Source organism: Triturus cristatus, chromosome 4_2 (genome assembly GCF_964204655.1).
Source record: "Triturus cristatus chromosome 4_2, aTriCri1.1, whole genome shotgun sequence".
Lineage (NCBI taxonomy): Eukaryota > Metazoa > Chordata > Amphibia > Caudata > Salamandridae > Triturus > Triturus cristatus.
This window is the reverse complement of record NC_140586.1, coordinates 565,993,668-566,013,982: the sequence shown is the minus strand read 5'-3', so window position 1 is coordinate 566,013,982 and position 20,315 is coordinate 565,993,668. Positions and strand designations below refer to the sequence as shown.

At 45.9% G+C, this 20,315-nt stretch overlaps 1 protein-coding gene across 1 annotated transcript in view; it reads right to left on the bottom strand.

Moving 5' to 3' along the window:
* AKNAD1 (AKNA domain containing 1) overlaps positions 1-20,315 on the bottom strand; it is a 318,415-nt gene that overhangs the window by 193,728 nt on the left and 104,372 nt on the right. Inside the window, exon 7 of the mRNA XM_085600134.1 lies at positions 12,195-12,297. Within this exon, the coding sequence (XP_085456260.1) occupies positions 12,195-12,297 (103 nt within the window). The remainder of the gene's footprint in view (positions 1-12,194; positions 12,298-20,315) is intronic.

Below are 20,315 nucleotides of genomic sequence, written 5' to 3'. Positions count from 1 at the left end.
GCATGCTTGCTACCCAAAAATGATAGAACTAAAGATCAAACATCTGAAGGGGAAGTCAATGATAACACACAGTGCATTAGGCTGGTCACAAGTTTCTGCAAACAAGAGAAAAAGATACGGAATATCATATATTCTCAGTGGCCCATTGTACTGTCTTACATAACTCTTAAACCCATTCTGCCGCCATAGCAATCAATTACATTTAGGAGGGCTCCCTCTATGAGGGATGCCCTAGTAAAAGCAAGCCCCGAAGTCACAACGGCTCAAACCTGGTTATCCAAACCCAGATTTTGCAAATGCAGTTCTTGCGGGCTTGCAAGTATGGCGCTAATTTAACTGAATATGTTACAGAATTCAGTTTGGTACCCATGTCCATCAAGGATCATTTCACGTGCTGCACTGAATTTGCTGTATATGTTTTACAATGTACATGTGGGCTCAAACATATAGGGAGCACCAAGCTTCCAGTATTCAACCGGATCTTACAACATCTAAGGGCCATAGTAAATGCGAATCCCAACTACCCTGTGGCCCAACATTTCATGTTAGTGCATCACAACAATTTAAATGATTTGACATTCTCTGTAATAGGGGCAGTCCCCGTATCAAGACAGGGTGGTAACAGAGAAAGGAGCCTCCGCCAACTTGAGTCACATTTCATTTTGGCCCTAGACACCAAGATGCCGAACGGCTTGAATACAAGCGAAGATCTACATAACTTCTTGTAGACTTTTTGGGTTCGACATCTGACTGAGCTAGTCCTTCAGTATCAAGCTGTGGTCTTTTACCTTCCACATTTTGTATTTGGGAGCATACCGAAGGAGCCCTGTATGCTACATGACCTTGTGTCGATTTTTTGATTCATCTTGATTCTCACACAGAGGCCATTTTTGACTTTCACTGTCCTTATGTATATCAGATACGTGTGAGCTCAGTGGTACTGGCACTGGCCGAGAATTGCTGAGTTTGTTCCACACATCGATACAATAATTGTATATATGAACTATTCTTATCTTTCATTTTTTGCTCCAGCACTTGCACTTTAGTAGTATCCATCTAATGGGTAGGTTCAAAACCTCGCCTCTGGGCAGCCAAACCAATTAGGTTTGTTATAATTATGGGGATTTGGTTTTAGAATACTCTCTTTTTAGACACTGCGTTTTCAATCATTGAATATACTAGCACTGCACTTTATAGACTCAATTGACTGTAGCGATATTAGGTACAATAATTATTTATTGCAGAATGGCAGGAGTCAGGTGTTTACATCAGTTACCATCTGTTACAAACAGTACATCAAACATGGTTTCACCATAACAGACATCTTTAAATGAGGTTTTATTTTCCTAGTACTGTCTAAATTATTAGAAGTTGCAAATGCACTAGCACTTTACTATATCATGGTATTGAAGAATACCCGTAACAATCAAATTGTGATGCTATTTTATGTAACAGTGTGGGACCGGGATTGCCTACTTGCCAGTAACGAACATTTATTCTTATACCAGCAGCAAAGTATAGATTTTTAATCCATTCTTTTATATCTATTTTTCAGTACCGCTATTTATATCGCTTTTATATTAATTGTATGAGGCAATGAATGTCAGTTATAAAAAGTCATGCCATTGGTAAAGTCTGTTTTCTATATTCATGAACATGTCTGAGAGTTTCTTGATCCGGTAGGGTTTGCACTGTATTTATATATATGTTTTTTTCTTTTCACTGAAAAAAGTATAGGTTAAAGTAATGTTATAGTTAGATTAACTGAATTACACCAAATTTGGCAGGAAGCTAGATCTTTGTCTGCAGATTGTACTTTTTGTGATTTGGTCTAAACCGTTTCAGTAGTTTCTGAGAAATAAAGGTATAAAAATATATGTATATCTGGACTGCTTGGTCCGAAGGACTGCAGCAAAAGTGCCAATTTCAAAATACAGCATTCTGCATGTCCCAGGAAACTTTTTTTCCGTTGAGCCAACTCACTCCTGCGCGAATCAGACCCCCCTAGGAGCGAGCACTCTGATTGGCTGCCAGCAACATGAGAAAAATGTTGGTGGAAGCCATTACTGGATTTTGGGACTTAGGGCCTGATTCGGAATTTGGCGGTGTGGTAGCCGGCTGCCGCTCCATGCCCCGCTGCCACACCGCCAAATACGTCCGCTCACCACCTGCCAGATTTGGAGTTGTCTCCTGGTCTGGCAGGCGTTGCTTTGGCGGTCCTAAGGAGGTGCCGTACTAAACCTCATATGTGAGCCTTAGCAAGGGATCGCCATGCGACTGCCAAAGCATGTTCCTGCATGGCATGAACTGTGAGGGCCATGCCATGCAGGACCTGGAGTTGCATGCATAAGGGGGGCACACCATGTGACCCCTGCATGCAGCCCCTAGCTGAGAGGCAACAGGGGGTCCTGTAAGGCTCCATTACTTTCCTCACCCCCACACTGTTCATGGCGGGCTCACCGCCATGAAAACAGTGGCAGTGAGGAAACTCGTAATATGCTTGGCAGTGCTGCAGCGGCACCCCCACAACGCACGGCCAATGGCAGTGTGTGGTGGCGGTTGGCTTTACATATGGTATATATTATTTTTTTTCAATGAATGTCTAGGTTTTTGTTAGGTAAAGTAATATTTTATTACCATATGTAAAGCCAACCCTCCACTGCACATGGCCTTTGGCCATTCATATTGGGGGCTTGGGGCCAGGTCCCTGAAGCAGCCGACACCACCGCAGGCAGCCAACCCATGCTGCATATGGCCTTTTGCCATGCGTGGCATGGGGTTGGCCGCAGGGCCTGACCTGCAGCCAGGCCTTGCTTCTAACTCACCGCAGGCAGTCAACCCCACGCTGAGCACAGCCTTTGGCTGCGCACAGCGGGGGATTTCCAACAGCTTGATCTGCTGCCTGGCCCCGTGGCTAAACACCCCCATAGGCGGTCAACCTCACGCTGTACCAAACATTGTCCCCATTCATTTTTTCATAGGTAATCCAGATACAGATACACCCCAAACAGCTGAACAGATTCACACAACATTTGACAAAGAAATAGATCTTTGCACAGAAAGCGTGATTTTTGCAATCTGTTTTTGAGCAACTAAAACTCAAAAACTTTGTATATTTCACACCACAGAAGATCCACGGGCTGACAGATCTCAATCTGAGATCTTATTGCATGCCACCACATTAACAACGATGTGGCCATCTTAGGACTTAGGGTCAGTCCCAAGTCCTAAGAAAAAGGTGGAAAAAGGCATAAGGCGACAGGGAAAGGATAATCGACCCCCTAGGCCTAAGGGGACCCCTCCTTGAGCCAAAAACGTTTTTTACATTTTGCCACAAAAGTTATGTGCTACTGGAGACACTAATGCACTTTTTCTGGGTTGCTTTATGGGAGGCACTCTGGAAGACTATGGAAAGACTGGAAATGTGATACAGTTGTTGCTCAGTAGCTTGTCACAGTGCAGCTAATGGTCCCATGTAAGGTACAGGAACAAAGTGAAATATATATATATTCCAGTTATAGTTATAGTTATCTCGAGTCCTAACTCGTGCCCTTAGGTAACTATCACTCGCACCGCAACCATGCACAGTTTTCTCATCAATATTTTCATTGCAACTTGACCATTACGCAATAATGATGCAATAATCAAGTTCCGGCTTGCCACGGAGTCTGCCATGAAGAAGACTGAAGATAACAACACGCTGGTCTTCATTGTTGATGTCAAGGCTAACAAGCACCAGATCAAACAAGCTGTAAAGAAGCTTTATGATATTGACGTTGCCATGGTCAACCAATGTTTCAGTGATATTATCAATGATATCATAGAAGATGTCATGAGTGATGTAATATGTAGAGTAGTTAGCAGAGCATGTTGAGGGTGGAAGTTATAGCTACTTTAGGGCACAAGTTATAGCTACTTGAGATATCTATAACTATAACTGGTGACTTTCTGTGGTTTTTAGAGTTTAAAATGTTACATTGTTACGGAGCATTTTACCTAACTATAACGTTACTTTAACCTTTGGATTTTTCAGGAAATTTCTAGGGTTTTTTAACATAAAGTAATATTTTATTACCATACATAAATCCAGCCCCCGCAGTGCATTGCTTAAGGTTAGCTACAGGGCCTGCGGCCAACCCCCTGCATGCAACCAACCCCACGATGTGCACAGCGTTCGGCAATGCGTGTGAGGTTCACCACAAGGCCTGCAGTCAAGCCCTGTGGCCAACTCCATGTTGCACAGTGCCTTTGGTTGTGCGTGGTGAGGTGTTGGCCTGTGGCCTGGCACGGCAGCCAAACCCCACCAACATGCAACCAACCCCAAGCTGCACATGGGCTTTGGCATTTGACTGTGTGCGTCTGGCGGTTGGACACTGGACCTGACCACGGCAACCCCCTTGAATGCAGCAAATCTTACACTATGCAAGGCCTTCGGCCATGCATGGCATGGGGTTGGCCACAAGGCCTGACCATGTGGCCCCCCCCTCCCTCAAGCCTTATTAGGGCCTGTGGACCCCATCACCGGGGGACTGAGTAACTAATAAAGGGAGGGGGAGTGTGGCTCTCCTCCCCGACTCTTTATAGGCCCATGGTACCCCATCCCCCGGGGTCGAATGTTTTTTAAAAGGGAAGGGGGGTCATGCGCCTCCGTCCCAAGCCTGTTTTGGCCATTGGGACCCCATCACCCACAGCTTTAATTTCTTATTAGGCTATTGGGACCCCAGCCCCTGGCGCTGTTTTTTTAATGAAATTGAACTGGAGGAGAGGCGTGTGGCCCCACTCCTGAGCCTTATTATGGCCTGGGGACTGCATCCCCCAGGGCAACTACTACATATAAAGAGGAGGGGGACCACCCAGCCCTCCCAAGCCACTATTGGTCCCAGGGACACCATCACAGGGACCCGCATTACATAAATGTGGGTACCCTGGTACCCACCCAGGGCACAAACCATACACTCAGGGACTGCAGGGGGAGCCCCAGTCAGCTCCCTGCATGCAGCCAGGGCCCGCATTGGTCCCTCTTGCAGGTAGTAGCTACTTATCCTGCTCCATCCGGGCAGGTTCAATATGTTGATCTGTTTCCCTGCCCGTATTAGCGCAGGCAGGGAAAGAGATCAATGGAGCGAGCTACTTTGTGTTTGCTCCTGCGTGGCAGGAGATTAAAAAAGCTCCCGCAAAGCGGAAAGAAACACAGGTGTCCCTGCCTGGGTCGGTGCGTACAGGCAATATGCTGTTGTCCAGGGGTAGGCCCCCTGGATGTGAGCTGGCTCCAGGGGATGGTTTCCCTGGGTCATAGAAGGCTCAGGGAGGAGGGTTACACAGCCCCCCTACCTTTTTAGGTCTCGCGACCCGCGTTGCACTGCACAGCAGTGCTCGCATAGGCAAGAGTCCTTTTGTCCGGGCTTCAGAAATGGACCCTGGAATCGCACACGCTTGTGAGTGTGTTTTCTGTTTTGGGGTCTGTAATTGGGCTTTCAGTGCGTGGTTTTTTCAACAGAGCACGCAATAGGCCAAAGGCGGGCGTATAGCTCTGCCCACAGCCAATTGGTGTCTGTTACGCGCACTAAAGCCCATGTGTTTTCAATCATCGTGCTCAGACACAGGCGCGATATTTTAAAACATATGCCTTGCAGTGGCGCGCCCACGCGCACCACTCGCGGGCGTTTTTTTTTTTCTTCAGTGCCGCTTGTATTTTCTTGAGAGCGGCATACGTGTTTTTGTTTTTAGAAAATATTGGCGTGTACCGTCTTCAGCCGTAGCGTTATATTGCAGAGCGCCTTCTCGCTCTTCTGAGCGTCCACACCGAGAAGCTGTTATGAAAACTGCCATATTACCACTCTCGGAGCAGTGGGCACGAGAGCAGAGCACTGACAAGGAGCGAGCCTAACTCTGTTTTAATGTGCGTCCCATGGTTGCTTGGATACCGTCCGTGACCTGGAAACTGCAAGGTCTACTTCCGGACACGTTTTGTTGATGTTGCATCAGAATTAGTGAACAAGGAACCGGGACGGAATCTGCTGGACAGCAAAGTGAGTGTCGAGCGCGTTTGAAAATGGGGATGGGGGCTTTGGAGTGCTTGAATGGTGTGAATTCAGTGTCACTGGCTGCGAATACCGGGGTCTTTGATGCCTCTTGTACACATAGTATGTAGTGCCACCTGGAATTTACAGGACATCAGGGCACTCTCCTGGTCCCCCCGGGGCCCCCACCACCTCTTAGAGTCAGACGGAGATAGAAGTATGTGTAGTTGGTGAGTTTATAATACCTAAACTGAGGTGTACCAGAACTTTTGAAGGTGCTTGTGGCCCGCTATTTTTTGTAGATCCCAAGATGGAAACCTGAGAACACGGGAGGCTCACACTCTGTTGCTTAATAGTTGATCAGGATGCTTTAGATCGTTATGTTTCTAGTTTTTGTTCCATTTATATACTGGCTGTGATTTTCTCACATTCGTGGGAGATGTGGGACTTTTATTTCCCTTAAAGGATCAATGAGATTTTTCCAAGTGTGACGTAGTTTCAGAGTTATTACAGAAAGTGCAGCAGGATCTCCATGTGGAATCGCCTCACTGTCCTTTAAATTTAAGACCCCTTTCCCACCAATCCTTTTTGGTGAAATGTTCTTTTTTCTCTTGCTGTCCGTTATCTGAAAGAATCTGACACACAAGGGCTTCAGAGATGCAGGGACGCTGACTATTTGATGTTAAATAGATTTCCCCCGAAATTCTTAGGACCAGAGCAATTCCTTGTGTTTTTACATGAGAACCATATATTAACAGCGCTGCTAGCCAGCATGCTCAGTTGCTATCTTTACTGAGAGATTTACCCAGCATCTCCTTGAATGGGTTCACACCCTAGGCATCTTTCCTTTGGCCTAGACTGGCTTTAGGCAGGGAATAGAATCACTGGACAATGTAGCATACGATGGAGAGAGATGATGCTTTTTGGCCAAGATGGCAAGGCCTTCCTTGTTGACTGGCATTCCCAGTGCATAGTAGGAGAATCTTTTTGGCCTAGATACTTGAGCGGGCACTATAGTCAAAAGCCTAGCAAGGCAGCAGGGGAGTGAATCGAGATTTTGTCATTGCACTGATCCGCTTTGTGATTCATGCAGGTGACCTATCAGTCTAAGTTGATTCCTCGCTTCTGAAGTTGAGCTGACCTAGAACCTATGGTTTTGGCTCTTCAAGGAAGTCTGTACCGACTCTAAACACATAATCTCAAGAGAATTACCTTTCTGTAAATCACATGAAAACCAGGCTGCTTTTGGCGTTTGGGGAGCCAAAAACTAGTAGTAGTCAGCCAGTGCAATTTTTTAAATTTTACATTTTATATAGTGTCACTCTACCTGTGAAATGGGGTTAATGTACTTTACAATGAACAAACAACAATTTTCTTTACATTTAATCTTAAGGGAATAAAATAAGGGAAGGGAGAATTAATTAAACGATCGTCAAGTACATCATTTGACTGCAACATCTTCTTCCAAAAAGGTAGGAATGGATAATGAGACGTGTGTGGTTGTGTGTGTGGTTGTGTGTGTGGTTTTGTGTGTGTGCTTGTGGTTGTGTGTGTGGTTGTGTGTGTGGTTGTGTGTGAGTGTGGTTGGGTGGTTGTGTGTGGTTGTGTGTGTGGTTGTGTGTGTTGTGTTTGTGGTTGTGTGTGTGGTTGTGTGTGTGTGTGGTTGTGTGTGCGTGTGTGGTTGTGTGGTTGTGTGTGGTTGTGTGTGTAGTTGTGTGTGTGTGTGGTTGTGTGTGTGTGGTTGTGTGGGTGTGTGTTTGTGTGTGTGTTTGTGTGTGTGTGGTTGTATGTGTGGTTGTGTGTGTGGTTGTGTGTGTGTGGTTGTGTGTGTGTGGTTGTGTGTGGTTGTGTGTGTGGTTGTGCTTGTGTGTGGGGTGTGTGTGGTTGTGTGTGGTTGTTTGTGTGGTTGTGTATGGTTGTGTGTGCATGGTTGTGTGTGTGTGGTTGTGTGTGTGGTTGTGCTTGTGTGTGAGGTGTGTGTGGTTGTGTGTGGTTGTTTGTGTGGTTGTGTATGGTTGTGTGTGCATGGTTGTGTGTGTGTGGTTGTGTGTGTGTTGTGTTTGTGTGTGTGGTTGTGTGTGTGGTTGTGTGTGTGTTGTTGTGTGTGTGTGTGTAATTGTGTGTGTGTGTGGTTGTGTGTGTGTGGTTGTGTGTGTGGTTGAGTGTGTATGTGCTTGTATGTGTGGTTGTGTGTGTGGTTGTGGTTGTGTGTGTGGTTGTGCTTGTGTGTGTGGTTGTGGTGGTTATGTGTGTGGTTGTGGTGGTTGTGTGTGTGGTTGTGTGTGTGTGGTTGTGTGTGTGGTTGTGGTTGTGTGTGTGGTTGTGGGTGTGGTTGTGTGTGTGTGGTTGGGTGTGTTTGTGTGATTGCACATCACATAATTACACTGTATTCAATACAACATAAATACACTCCACATACTACTCAGTACTACATAATTGCACGTCACATAATTACTCTCTACTTAATTCAAGATAAATACACTCCACACAATACCACTCTGTGCCACATAATAACACAACACATAATTACAGTATACTCAATGCAACATAAATACACACGTTTCACTCAAGTTCGTGCTACATAAAAAAAACAATTGCAATGCAATAGGTCTCACATTACTGAATCTTTGAGCTGCTATTGGTGCTCAAACTCAAGCTCAAATTTTAATAATGCAAGACCTATTTCATTGAAAATGCTTGTTTAAATGTGCTATGGCCCCGGGGGATGGGGTCCCTGTGCCCAAATTAGACTCCAGGAATGTGGCCACCCCCACCCTCCATAATTATTTTACTAGGGTACCCGGAGCCTCTTCCCCAAATAAATATATAATGCGTTCCCCTCGGCCCACCACAGGGGAGTTTTAATAAACACACATGGAAGCCTGTGCTTGTTTTTTTTTATTTTGCCGCAGTTCCTCTGAAAATTTGCAGCAAAATAAAGAAAAGAATTGTAGTCACAGCCGGAGTGCTTCTGGGAGCCTACCACCAGGAACTAAGGACATTCTACCAGGAAGAAGGACTGCTGTGCTGCTGGAGGGACTGTCAATTTGCTGAACTGCTTTGTTGTGTTGGCCTGCTGCTTGTTCTCCTCTTGCCTGGGAGTGAGAAGGACGGGACCTGTATCTCTACATCCAGGAACCTAAGTATCTCCAATGGCTTGTTGGCTAGCCTCCTGATCTGAAGTCTCAGGGATATCAAAGACTTCTCTCAACCTGCACGCAGACTTTGCTTGCTGCTAGTCTAGCTCTGTCAAGAAGTGCCAACCACGTCCTGGGCCTTTGGAAGTGAGTGTAAAGTGCAGCATCTGCAAAAACCCATGCATCAACGCCATTGTGGCACTCGTAACTTACGCATCGCCACCGTTGCGTGAGCCAGATCTATAGATCGCACTTAGGACTGCCGCATCGCCTTCAGAACCGCCCCTTTGGAACCCATGCATTGCCACCACTACGTGAAGAGGATCGAGGCATCTTGTCTACAATGTGGAGAAAGCCGGCACACCACATTCAGAACCGCCACACCTCAGAACCGGGGCATTTCTCATGGAACTGAGATAACACCACCGCTGCGTGGAAAAATCCAGGACATCACCCCAACTGCATGGGGATCATCGACACATCGGTTGGCAACACCCATCATATCGTTGTTTGCAACCAGGATCAAGGCACTTTTGCTCAGCGGGCCCTGCGTGGGTCCTTTATACGGCCAGCGTTTCATCGCGGTTGGCCTGAACTGTTGGCTTTGTCATGGTCCAGCACAATCAATTAACTCTTTAAGCACTTATTGACTCTAAGCACTATTTTTTTATTTAATCTTTAAAAAAATCATATCTCTGTTTCTACTGATTGGATTTTTATCGCTTTGTCTTGTTTTATTTATAAAATTATTGGGGGGTTTTCTATACTGGTGTGCAGTCTTTTTGTGGTGTTTTCACTGTGTTACTATATTATGTGTTGCACAAATACTTTACACATTGCAAGTTAAGCCTGACTGCTCTTTGCCAAGCTACCAGAAGGTGAACTCAGGTTAATTTAAAGTGGCTTACTGACTTACACTGACTAGGATTGTGGTTCCTTCTTGGACAGGGTGTATACCTTTGCCATCTAGAAACCCAATTCCTAACATCTATGTATATATATGTAGTACATAAAGTAAGTATAACTTGCGCCATGAAGTAAATATAACTTGCGCCCTTGCCTTCACATGTTCCATCACTCATGACATGTTAAAATGGCAGCATTGATTACATCATTTAGGACATCTGAAATTACATTATTTGTGACAACACTGTGCATAGCGAGGACTCAAGTTATAGTTAAAGTAACTATAACTCCCTCCCTCCTATACACTGCAAAATTACCTCACATATGACATCACTCATGACATGTTCTATGTCATCATTGTTAACTTCACAGTAACAACTTAAATGACATACTTGATGACAACACTGTGCATGGAGTAGGTTTGAGTTATAGATACATTAGGGCGCAAGTTATGTATATGTGTATATATATATATAGTTATATATATATATACATACATACATACACATACACACATATATATACAGACGCATACACACACATATATGGTGTGCTCCATACTACTTCAGGCATTGGGGCTATATAATGGACTTACTGAAGAACTGCTAGCACCAGAGGCACTTTTTGAACGAATGGCATTTGATAAAGGTGTAATACCGAAACGCGTCATGCCTGCTTAAATAAATGGTCTTTGCAAGCCCCGCTGTGTCGCCTCATCGACTTCGACGGAAGGAGGTGTTTTTTGATATATATATATATATATATATATATAAAACCAATATTGCTGAAGCAAAACGCCCAGAAGCTTGTGCCCGCACAAAGGATGTTAAGCTGCCTGCTTGGTTTATATAGAGTTTGTTACTCACCAGCAGTATATATATATATTTATATATATACTAAGCCGAATCCTAAATCTGGAAATGTGAGAAATATCCCATTTGCAAATGAACCTTGCACATCGAATTTTCTACTAATCTTGAATTTTTAAATCAAAATTGCTTCTTTATGAACGTGGAGTGGACATTTGAACATTTAAGTTCAATGTAAGTGCGCAAAAAGCTCTTTGAATTAGGCCCATTGTGAGGAGAATGGGATAATAAAAGAGAAGAACGCAACTGCATGAGCCTAAGAAAAGATCTGCATGGAGTGGCCTTTAGTGACTGAAACACGTAGCACAAGACAGCACCTCAGGTCTGAGAATTGTGTTAAAGGTACTCTTCTTAGTTAGACTGCCGCTCTTGATGTTCCAGTTCTGTTCTTGCTCTTCCCATACAAATGTCTAAGTCAAGAACATCCAATGCATAAACTTCAGCCCTAGATTTGAGGGCGTGGGCCGCCATGCTGGCTGACCTGAGGGAGCCTCCGGCAGACGGACCACTGTAGCGAACACAGCAATGGTGTATGAGTCGCTATTGAACTGCAGGGGAAGGGGAGGGTGGGGGAGACACAGATGAATGGGAGCCCAATTGAAACTTGCCATTGCACGTTCGGAGAGGGGGACTGTGTGGGTCCTCTGGAGGGTGACTTGTCCATTCAGGAGGCACCAACAAGATGACATATGGGGGATCGAGACATGGGTGGCGACGGGGCGACACCCTGTAGATTACAATGTTTGATTGTCATTTGTGATCACTGTCAAGAGTAGAGGGGGATGTTGGAGTAAACTGTTTTCAATTAGACTGTAGGACGATCCATGACTGTGAGCAAATGCTATTCTATTTATATGTCTTTGAGATATAGGTCCTCATAAACATTAATAAAACCTATTTGCAAAAAACTGCAGACCTAGCTATTTATGAGGAAAGGTTTGTGACACATTAACACCCCTTATGCTATTGCTGATCTTCACTCGTATTTGTGGAAATCAATTCTGCTCCAGTACAATGCTCCTCAGGACTGCTCTGTAGCCACCCTTGTGATGAACACTGGTTGGCCTCCAGAGCTGGGTCTGATCTACATCATTGCTGCAGCCTCCCTGACACTGCAAGGCTTGAGGAACAGAAGACTCAAGCGCGCGGCTCCAACATGGCAGCAGATGTCAGAATCTTTAAATCGCAACTTCAGTCAATATCTAAAAATCATATATTTATCTTTCAAAAACACACACAAAAGGCAAAATGTTCTAGTTTACCAGCTCTTCTGAAGCGGGATGTCTTTCTTCTAACCTTGCTTTCTTTGGCAACTTCAATTCACTGTCCACAACAGCTGGGATCTTCTGGTCAATTTCATCATTACTAAAAGGAAAGTTATTGAACACATACATGACCGTTTAATGTATATGACATGAGCAATATATTAAACCTCTGAGAGACAAACCAGGGAGGCATAGACAAACTGAGTTGGGCACAGGAAAGAAAAGGGATGATAATTACTGCCACTGGTGGAATCAATTCAGAGTTCTCCAATTATGTCATGTCTGTCTGAGGAGAGTCTGCACTGCCTTGAGATTCAGAACCTACGTGGTGCAAAAAGTACCTTGCATGACTCCTGCAAGGGGAGGCCTGGAAGCAGTTCTTACATGCAATGCTTCCGCACTACAACTTCACACCATAAGACCACCAAGATACACTAAATTCAAACATTTCCTCATTTCGTATGCGTAGCGAAAGGTTAGAGCAAGCAATCAAACAATATATTTGTATAGTATCACACTGGTGTGTGCTCCAATCCAGTAGGCTTTGGGGTGTCTAGTAGTACTCTTGAACAAGGCTGTGATAGTCTGAGTGGCTAAATAAGGTTGGAAGTGGTTGCTAGAGGCGGTGTGTCGGCCACTGCAAAACACATGAGAGTATTGAGAGGAGGTTTATGGGCCAGGGGTAGAAGGATGGCCCTGCCAGCGACAACAGAATCAGCCCAGGCAGCAGGACAGGAATTTAGAAATAAAGAGCCAGTACATCACAGATGGCTCAAAGGCAGTGACTTTCCACATCATTTTCTGGGTAAATATAACAGTTCGGGAGTCTTTGGGATCTGAGGAGTCTCAAAGGGCTGTTTGACCTGCTTTCTCAAGGGTGGGAAGGTCCATGTTAATTTTGGGTCCTATCTGGCAAAGCAGAGGGAGATCCCAACGTTCTTACAATCTCTGTATTTGCTGAAACCTGAAGCACGCTGGGTATGCAGGGTAACTTGCATAATTACGATATACTGAGTGGCAAAGTCATAGGAAAGCAAATGTACCAAACAAAGGGATGAAGTGGCAATAGTCCCAGAGCACTCCGAGTGGAGCTGGGTCCTCCTATTGTGCTTCTGGCTTAGCACAGGACACAGCATCCCCAAAGGATGAATCTTTTGAAGAGTAGGTCAAGCAACTACAAAGGGCAATATAAGAGAAATGCATTCTGCTCCTGCAAATCAGCACCAAGATCATATCAGGGTGCATCCTCCGCATCCTGTGTGGAGCATTCTGGCTCATCAGATGATGTCAGAAGACCAAATGACATCCAGAGGCAATTAGGGCTTGATGTGTGGACCTCTTGTTTTCCAGGAGCCATTCTCTGAGGTCAGCTCTTGATCTGAGCCTTACCCAGGCCTGTGCCTTAGGTGGAAGACCCACCAGTCTGGAGAGATATCCTGGCAAATGCATGAGCCCTACCCACTTGTTAGACTGGAGCTGTGGGAAAATATGAAAGCAGATTGAAGAGGACTATAGGGGACTGGGCTTCCACATCATCACTAACACTTACATTCTTCTTTTAGAAGATTTGGTTTCCCTTAACAAATTGAAACATATTCCCTCAGTTGCAAAGCTCAAATGGTCATGTCTCTTGGTGGCTAATAATTCTTTATGTTTTACTATAGATCTTGATAGCAGCCTCCCAGATATGCTGTCTCACTTGCAGAATGACATTGTTTTGTCCCTCTCTACTGCCTTCAATACAACATCTAAAAAAATGTTTTTAACTGGCCATCAGTAATTGTCTTCCATATATGCAACCGGTTCAAAAGAGTTTAGATATTAATTTAACATCCAGGAATACATTTCCTTATGGTTGCTTAACCAGAGAGCAGATGTAGATAGCTTATCATTAAGAACAGTGGATAATCACTGGATTTTAGGATGTGAGTCATGCTAGTATGAATTTGTTTTGTAGACGTCAGGTGTGGAGGATAGAGAAGGCCCATAGCTTGACCCTTTGTGGAAACAATAATGTGTCTGTGAACTAAAAAATTTCTCCGCAAAGCAAAGAGGCTGGTGGCTTCCGAAAATTAAATTCCCTTTTTGTTCATAGCCAGGTGGCCATATAAGGCACTCTCTTTGCCAATATTAAGTCTCTAAGAGGGCTAAAACCACTTCTTTTTGTAAAGGTCAACCAATTGAAGACTTTGTCCCTGATTTAGAGTATGGCAAAAAAGATATTCCGCTGTCTTTACTAAAGGTCTGACAAACTCCTCTGATGGCTTGATGGAATAAGGGACGTCGACAGTTTTGTCATTTGTCTGCTCGCCCTATTTAGAGTGGGTGAACAAATGGCCACTTTTGCCTTTCACTTACTGCCATCCAAAACAGGTAGTAAATGAAACTAAGAACATTTCAATGACCCCTATGCTACAGGGAAAAACTCCCACGTTGAGGGGGTAGCTGCTATTTTTATTAGGGGTGGGCGGAATTTGCGAAATTAACTTTCGCAAATTATCGCGAAAATGTTTAAAATTATCGCAAACAAGCGGAAATATCGCGAAGATGCAGAAGTTTTTTTCCGGCATGTTCGCGAGATTTTCTGCATGGTTGCGGGTCGCCAACTTACCCAAGTGGTTGCTTGCGGGCGCGGCCATCTTGTTTTGAGTTGTCTCGCGGTGCATGATCGCGAGAAGAAAGACGTGATCGCGCGACGCATGATGTCACTGCGGGCGCGAACTGTCGCGAGACAGCGCAAATGGCTAAAAACAATACAACATCTCATGGAGAACGCGACCGGATCAAGAAAACTTGTCGGCGAACGCAGGGATTCAGGTAAGGCGATCGCGCGAGAATGTATTATTTTACAGCGCGAGCAAGAAACAAATTATCGCCAAGCTGCGGAAACCGGAATTTTTGACATTTTCGCGCTCTGCGCGGAACGCGAAAATGTCAAATTATCGCAATTTCCGCGAACGGAACGAAATTTTCACCCAGGCCTAATTTTTATTTTCAAAAATGAAAATTCCGGTTTTGGTTTATACTTTTGCAGAAAAAAAAGGAAACTTTTATAGTGCTGTTACTCCGTCAGGATGTCAGTGTATTTTATTCCGTCACCCTGACGGAGTAACCACACTCCAAATTTAGAGATCATTGCTGCCCCAACGGACATCTCTTACATTGGCAGGAACCATTGTCACAGCGGTTCCCGTCAATACAATGAAAGCGTGCTTGACAGAGCCAAATGGCACAGTTTCAATTTCTTTTTTTATTTTCAAAAAGAAAATCCAAAGGTGGTATTTTCTTATTGAAAATAAAAAAAACTTGACCCCCCTCACCATGGAAGTTTTCGCCCATAGGGTGGGGATCATTGAAATGTTTTTACCTTCACTTACTGCCATGTTTTGGATGTTCGTTCCGGTATTTGTAAAGCGCAAACTACTCACCCCTACAGGTCTTAAGGCGCAGGGGGCCGTTGTAGAAATTAAGTGAGCTATTGCACATGGTGCTGAGCTGAACTGCCGCAGCCAGGGATCGAACCGGGATCCCTGTGCTCCGAAGTCAGCTGCCCTGGCCGCTGCGCCTCACCTCTCATTTTTGTGACGGAGTATCCTTTCCGCCATACCCTAAATAAGGGCCTCTAATAGTCGGAATACTTTTGTCTTCATTAGGCTAATCTGCCAATCCGTAAACATCTGTCATTGTAGCTGCTAATTGTGTAGTTTTTAATATTTTGATTGAGTGAAACTTATTTATGAATCAAGATTGGAACAAAAACAACTCTATGTGAAGTTTATGCAAAATTGAATTAAATAAGGTACCTTTTTCTCATTCCCAGGATTTTAAAGATTTGCAAACAAACATTAGGATTTCCTCGTTTCTTGTCACCATGAGTAGGCATAAAGTCAGTATTGAAGGGAGTCTTTGGGGGGTATCAGAATTAGAGAGGAGTCAGACGAAATAACATTTGCCCCTTGTGTCATGCTATTTGGCTTATGAAACCATAGGGATTTTTCAGTGACATCAGAAGCGGGGGAGGAGTTAAGTGATGTATTATTCGGCCCCATGTACAATTCTATTTAACTGAAGATGCTATTTTCTTTGCACCTTCTGTAGAAAGAATGGGAATGGGTTTGCATTTAACACACATTTATATCTATTGTAATTGTACACAGGGAGGAAAGCCAATCAATAACATGTCAATGATTATTTATAAAGTATCTTGCTATCAGGTTAAAAATATTCATATACGGATTGGGGCCTAGTGGTCAGGTATATGCATAACTAAAGTAGCACTTTTGTGATGAGCGAAAGCTACCCAGTTACCCATATAGCAGAAAAAGTGGACAAACATTTACATTGATGGTTATAAAACATCTGAGGGGACTACATTGGATTTTTTAAAGAAGAGGGCCCAGTCTCGCTCCACCGGGCCTCACTTCATCCAGCCCTTGCTTCCTCTTTGCCCGGCCATGCCACACCACGCCTGTGGTGTTCCCACATGGTGAATAAGGCTTGGAGACATTTTAAATTGCAACATCACAAGCTGGTCACCAAGGTAAAGAGCCAGAAAGATTTTGAGACTGGGAATCCTGTTGTTGCCACTCTTTTTTCCTTATAGCTTTGTGCGAGCTTGGAATCATTTCAATGGTGGAGAGCGCAGAGCGAGCAGAGATGCACAGAATGATTCTTGTAGCCCCCTCAGCAAAGAGGTGGGCACGAACAATCAGGAATATTCTGTGTCTGAAAGCTCCCTCTACACCTGTCCCTTTATAGCTGAGGAGTGCCTCCCTAGCATGCCTAACGGAGGAGTGCAAAGACACAGAGATGTTCTGTGAATAGGAGCCCCCCGTCACTCATTCCTTTCCCCCGTAACTCCATGTGGAGTTGCAGTCCCTTTAAAGTGTTGAATGATGTCCCTAACTAGTTGCAAGGGCTCATGAGCAAGCCACGCAAGAGATGGGTACTCGGAGTCACCCCATTAACCACATCTTCTCCTCACAGAACCAGCCACAGAGTCATCATCTGCGTACACCAAAAACACAATTATTAACAAACTGAGCAAGCTGCCTTCAAGCCACTCATCACCTAATGTATCAAAGTGCTGCTAAAAAATAATACTTATCCCAAATTCATTGGTACCGCCAGTCGATACGACACCTCACCTGCATGGCAAAGATACTGAAAATCACAATGATTTCATAACGTGCTCATTACCATGAGCACCACTTCATGCGACGGAACTTCCAGCCTGGTTTTCTATCCCAGTGTGGTCAGATCCCAACCTTAGATCTATTCGTGTTGTTTAGTACAATTGTTTATGCCCAGGAATCAAGACACACCAATCCTCTTAGCTATATCTCTGTCATTCTGCGTAGTTGATCTGACTTTTTTTCTTCTCTGCTGCCTCGAACATCTATGTGGAATAGCAGATGGAGAATTACAGTGATTCAGATCTTTCTGTGCAAACCCCACATGCCATTTGCAACTGGGAGTCTTCCAGCATAAGGTAGTCATTGTATTGTACGGAGTTTCCCAGGATTCTGTGCTGCAGCCAGACTTTTCAAATCCAGGCTCTTCTCTGGGTAATGCCCTAAATAAACCTATCAAGTCAAGACAAACTTTGTTTCGGTTCAAAGAACCAAAAAAGGTTGACAATTTCAATAAAAGTTTACAATTCATTAAGCAATCCCAATAAAAGAGCTAAAAAACTATTCATGAAATTACAGCAGCATGATATTATTTACACACAATAGTCAATTTGAGCAGCATGATATTACGCCAGTAATTATGTGTATCTTTTACTCATAGCGTTTCCAAATTGCAATAGAAGTTTTGATGTAGTTGGCTACCGCAATACAAATATCCGCGGGGGCTAACGTGTGCAGAAAAGTTAGCCCATCAATATATGAGCAGAGGCAAATCTTTTTTAGTAACGGAAGTAAAAATCTAGTTCTCGACGATGCATATAAAGTGCAGAATAATACAAAGTGCTTTGTGCTTTAGCTCAAAAAGTTATCGCACGGGCAAGACATGAGCTTATCCAACCACCCTCCTTGGCGTGGGAATGCCAGCAAAAAGTGTACAGTGGAGGAGGAGCCTAGCGCGCAACCAAGATGGCCGCGTAGGTGCGAGGCTCCCGAGGACCTCCGCGACCTCCTGCATAAATCCTGACTATATCCTGTCCTAGATGAGGGGACTGTGTTCGTGAGACCGAGCTGAGGTGCCACCCGTTTTCCGTTTCCAAATCGGACCTCGGACACCGGCGGGAGCATCGATTGAGGTTTGCGGCCTTCTCCACGCCGGCCCCCCGGATTGGAGTTGTGGGGCGATCCGGAGACAAAGTGAACAACAGCGGCGGGCGAGGCTGGGCGATTCGCGTACCCCGCACTTTCACTTTCGCTTTCGCGCCCTCCTTGCTGCCAAGCGAGGTAGGGTCGCGAGGCGGCGTGCGGTGGTGTGACTTCATCGGGGTGCCCTGCCGGCCCGCCAGCTGTGATCCGCCCTTCGGAGCTGTGGTCGCCCTCCCCCCGGAGCCCGTGAACCGGTCTGTCAGCCCTTTTCAAGGAGATTGGCACGATCTGGGGACTGGAGCCATGTCCACGAAACAAGATGGCGACCGGGCAAAGGTGAAATCGACCCGCCGTGGCGCAGCCCCTCAGTCTAACAACATGGACCGCTACACCCTCCAGAAGGGATCTCCAGAGGCGCCGCGTAGGTCCCCTGTTGGCCCGACTGATGCCCCTGCCTTGCCCGCGGATCTGACCCTCCGGGACGTCATGGGCGCCATCGCCGAGATGAAGGCCTCAGTGGACCAGCGCTTTGACACTCTGGCGCAAAAGATTGACTCGGTCCTCGTGGATGTGGGCCTGGTGAGGGCCGATCTGTCCAAGACGAATGACCGGGTCGACTCTTTGGCCCACACCACCTCGGGCCTCACAACGGACGTGGCGGCCCTCCAAAAGGAGGTGCGCCGACTGGGCCAGGCGAGCGCCCTGATGGATCGTCGACTGGAAGATTCCGAGGGTCGGGCCCGGAGGAACAATGTTCGCATTGTCGGGGTGCCGGAGGGACGTGAGGAGGAGGCGGCGGATCTGTTTGTGGAGGACCTGATCCTCACCCGTCTCCGGCCCCGGGGGCTGAGTAAACTCTTCGCAGTGGAACGTGCCCACAGGGTCCCCGGAGGGAGACCTAAGATCGGAGCCCCACCGAGGCCTCTCATTGCCCGGATCTTCAACTTTCGGGACAGAGACGCTATCCTGCAGACTTCTAGGCAACAAGGACCGGTCAGACTCGACAATATGGACGTAAACTTCTATCCTGATTTTACTCCGGCGGTTCAGAAGCAGAGACTGAGTTTTCTCGGAGTCAAACGTCGCCTACGGGACCTGAACCTCAAGTATGCGATGCTTTTTCCAGCGAAGTTGAGGGTAGAGGTGGATGGCCGCACGCACTTTTTTGATCGTCCCGAGGCGGCCGGGGACTGGCTGGACACTTTGCCCGGGGACCGGGGCCGGGGGGGTGGGGGGGGCGCGGTTGGTGGGGAGGGCTTGCCGGATCAGGACTGAGGGACTAATAGTAGGCCTTGCTCTGGACAACATTATTGTTATCATTGACTGATTGTGTAAGTTCCCCTCCCGTGGAGGTCGTACGGGGTCTCTTGGGGGCTTTCCCTCCTCCTCTGGGGGACTAGTTAGTGTTTTCATCTATGGGGCGACAGGCACACTGCACTTTGGGGGGGCTGTTCGGGCTCATGCAGGGGTGCAGGGAGGGGGGAGTTCTGTTGGGACGGGTGGGTTGGGGTGGGGTGTTGTTCGTTTTTACCGCAAGGCAAACCCTTTACTGTATTGGTGTTTTTGAGGTGCTCTCAGGGGGACGAATGATGGCTTCTGTATGTGATGGGGGGTAGGGACTTGACTTTGTTGTCTTGGAACGTTAATGGACTGGGGGATAGGATTAAGCGAGGTGTGGTCCTGCAGTATCTGAAACGAATTTCGCCAGATGTGGTCTTTCTGCAGGAGACACACCTTATTGGTAATTCCTTCTTTGCCATGAATCGGCGTGGCTATCGTTTGGTGGCCCACTCGGGCTTCACGTCTGGCTCGCGGGGGGTGGGCATCATGGTTAAGAACTCGC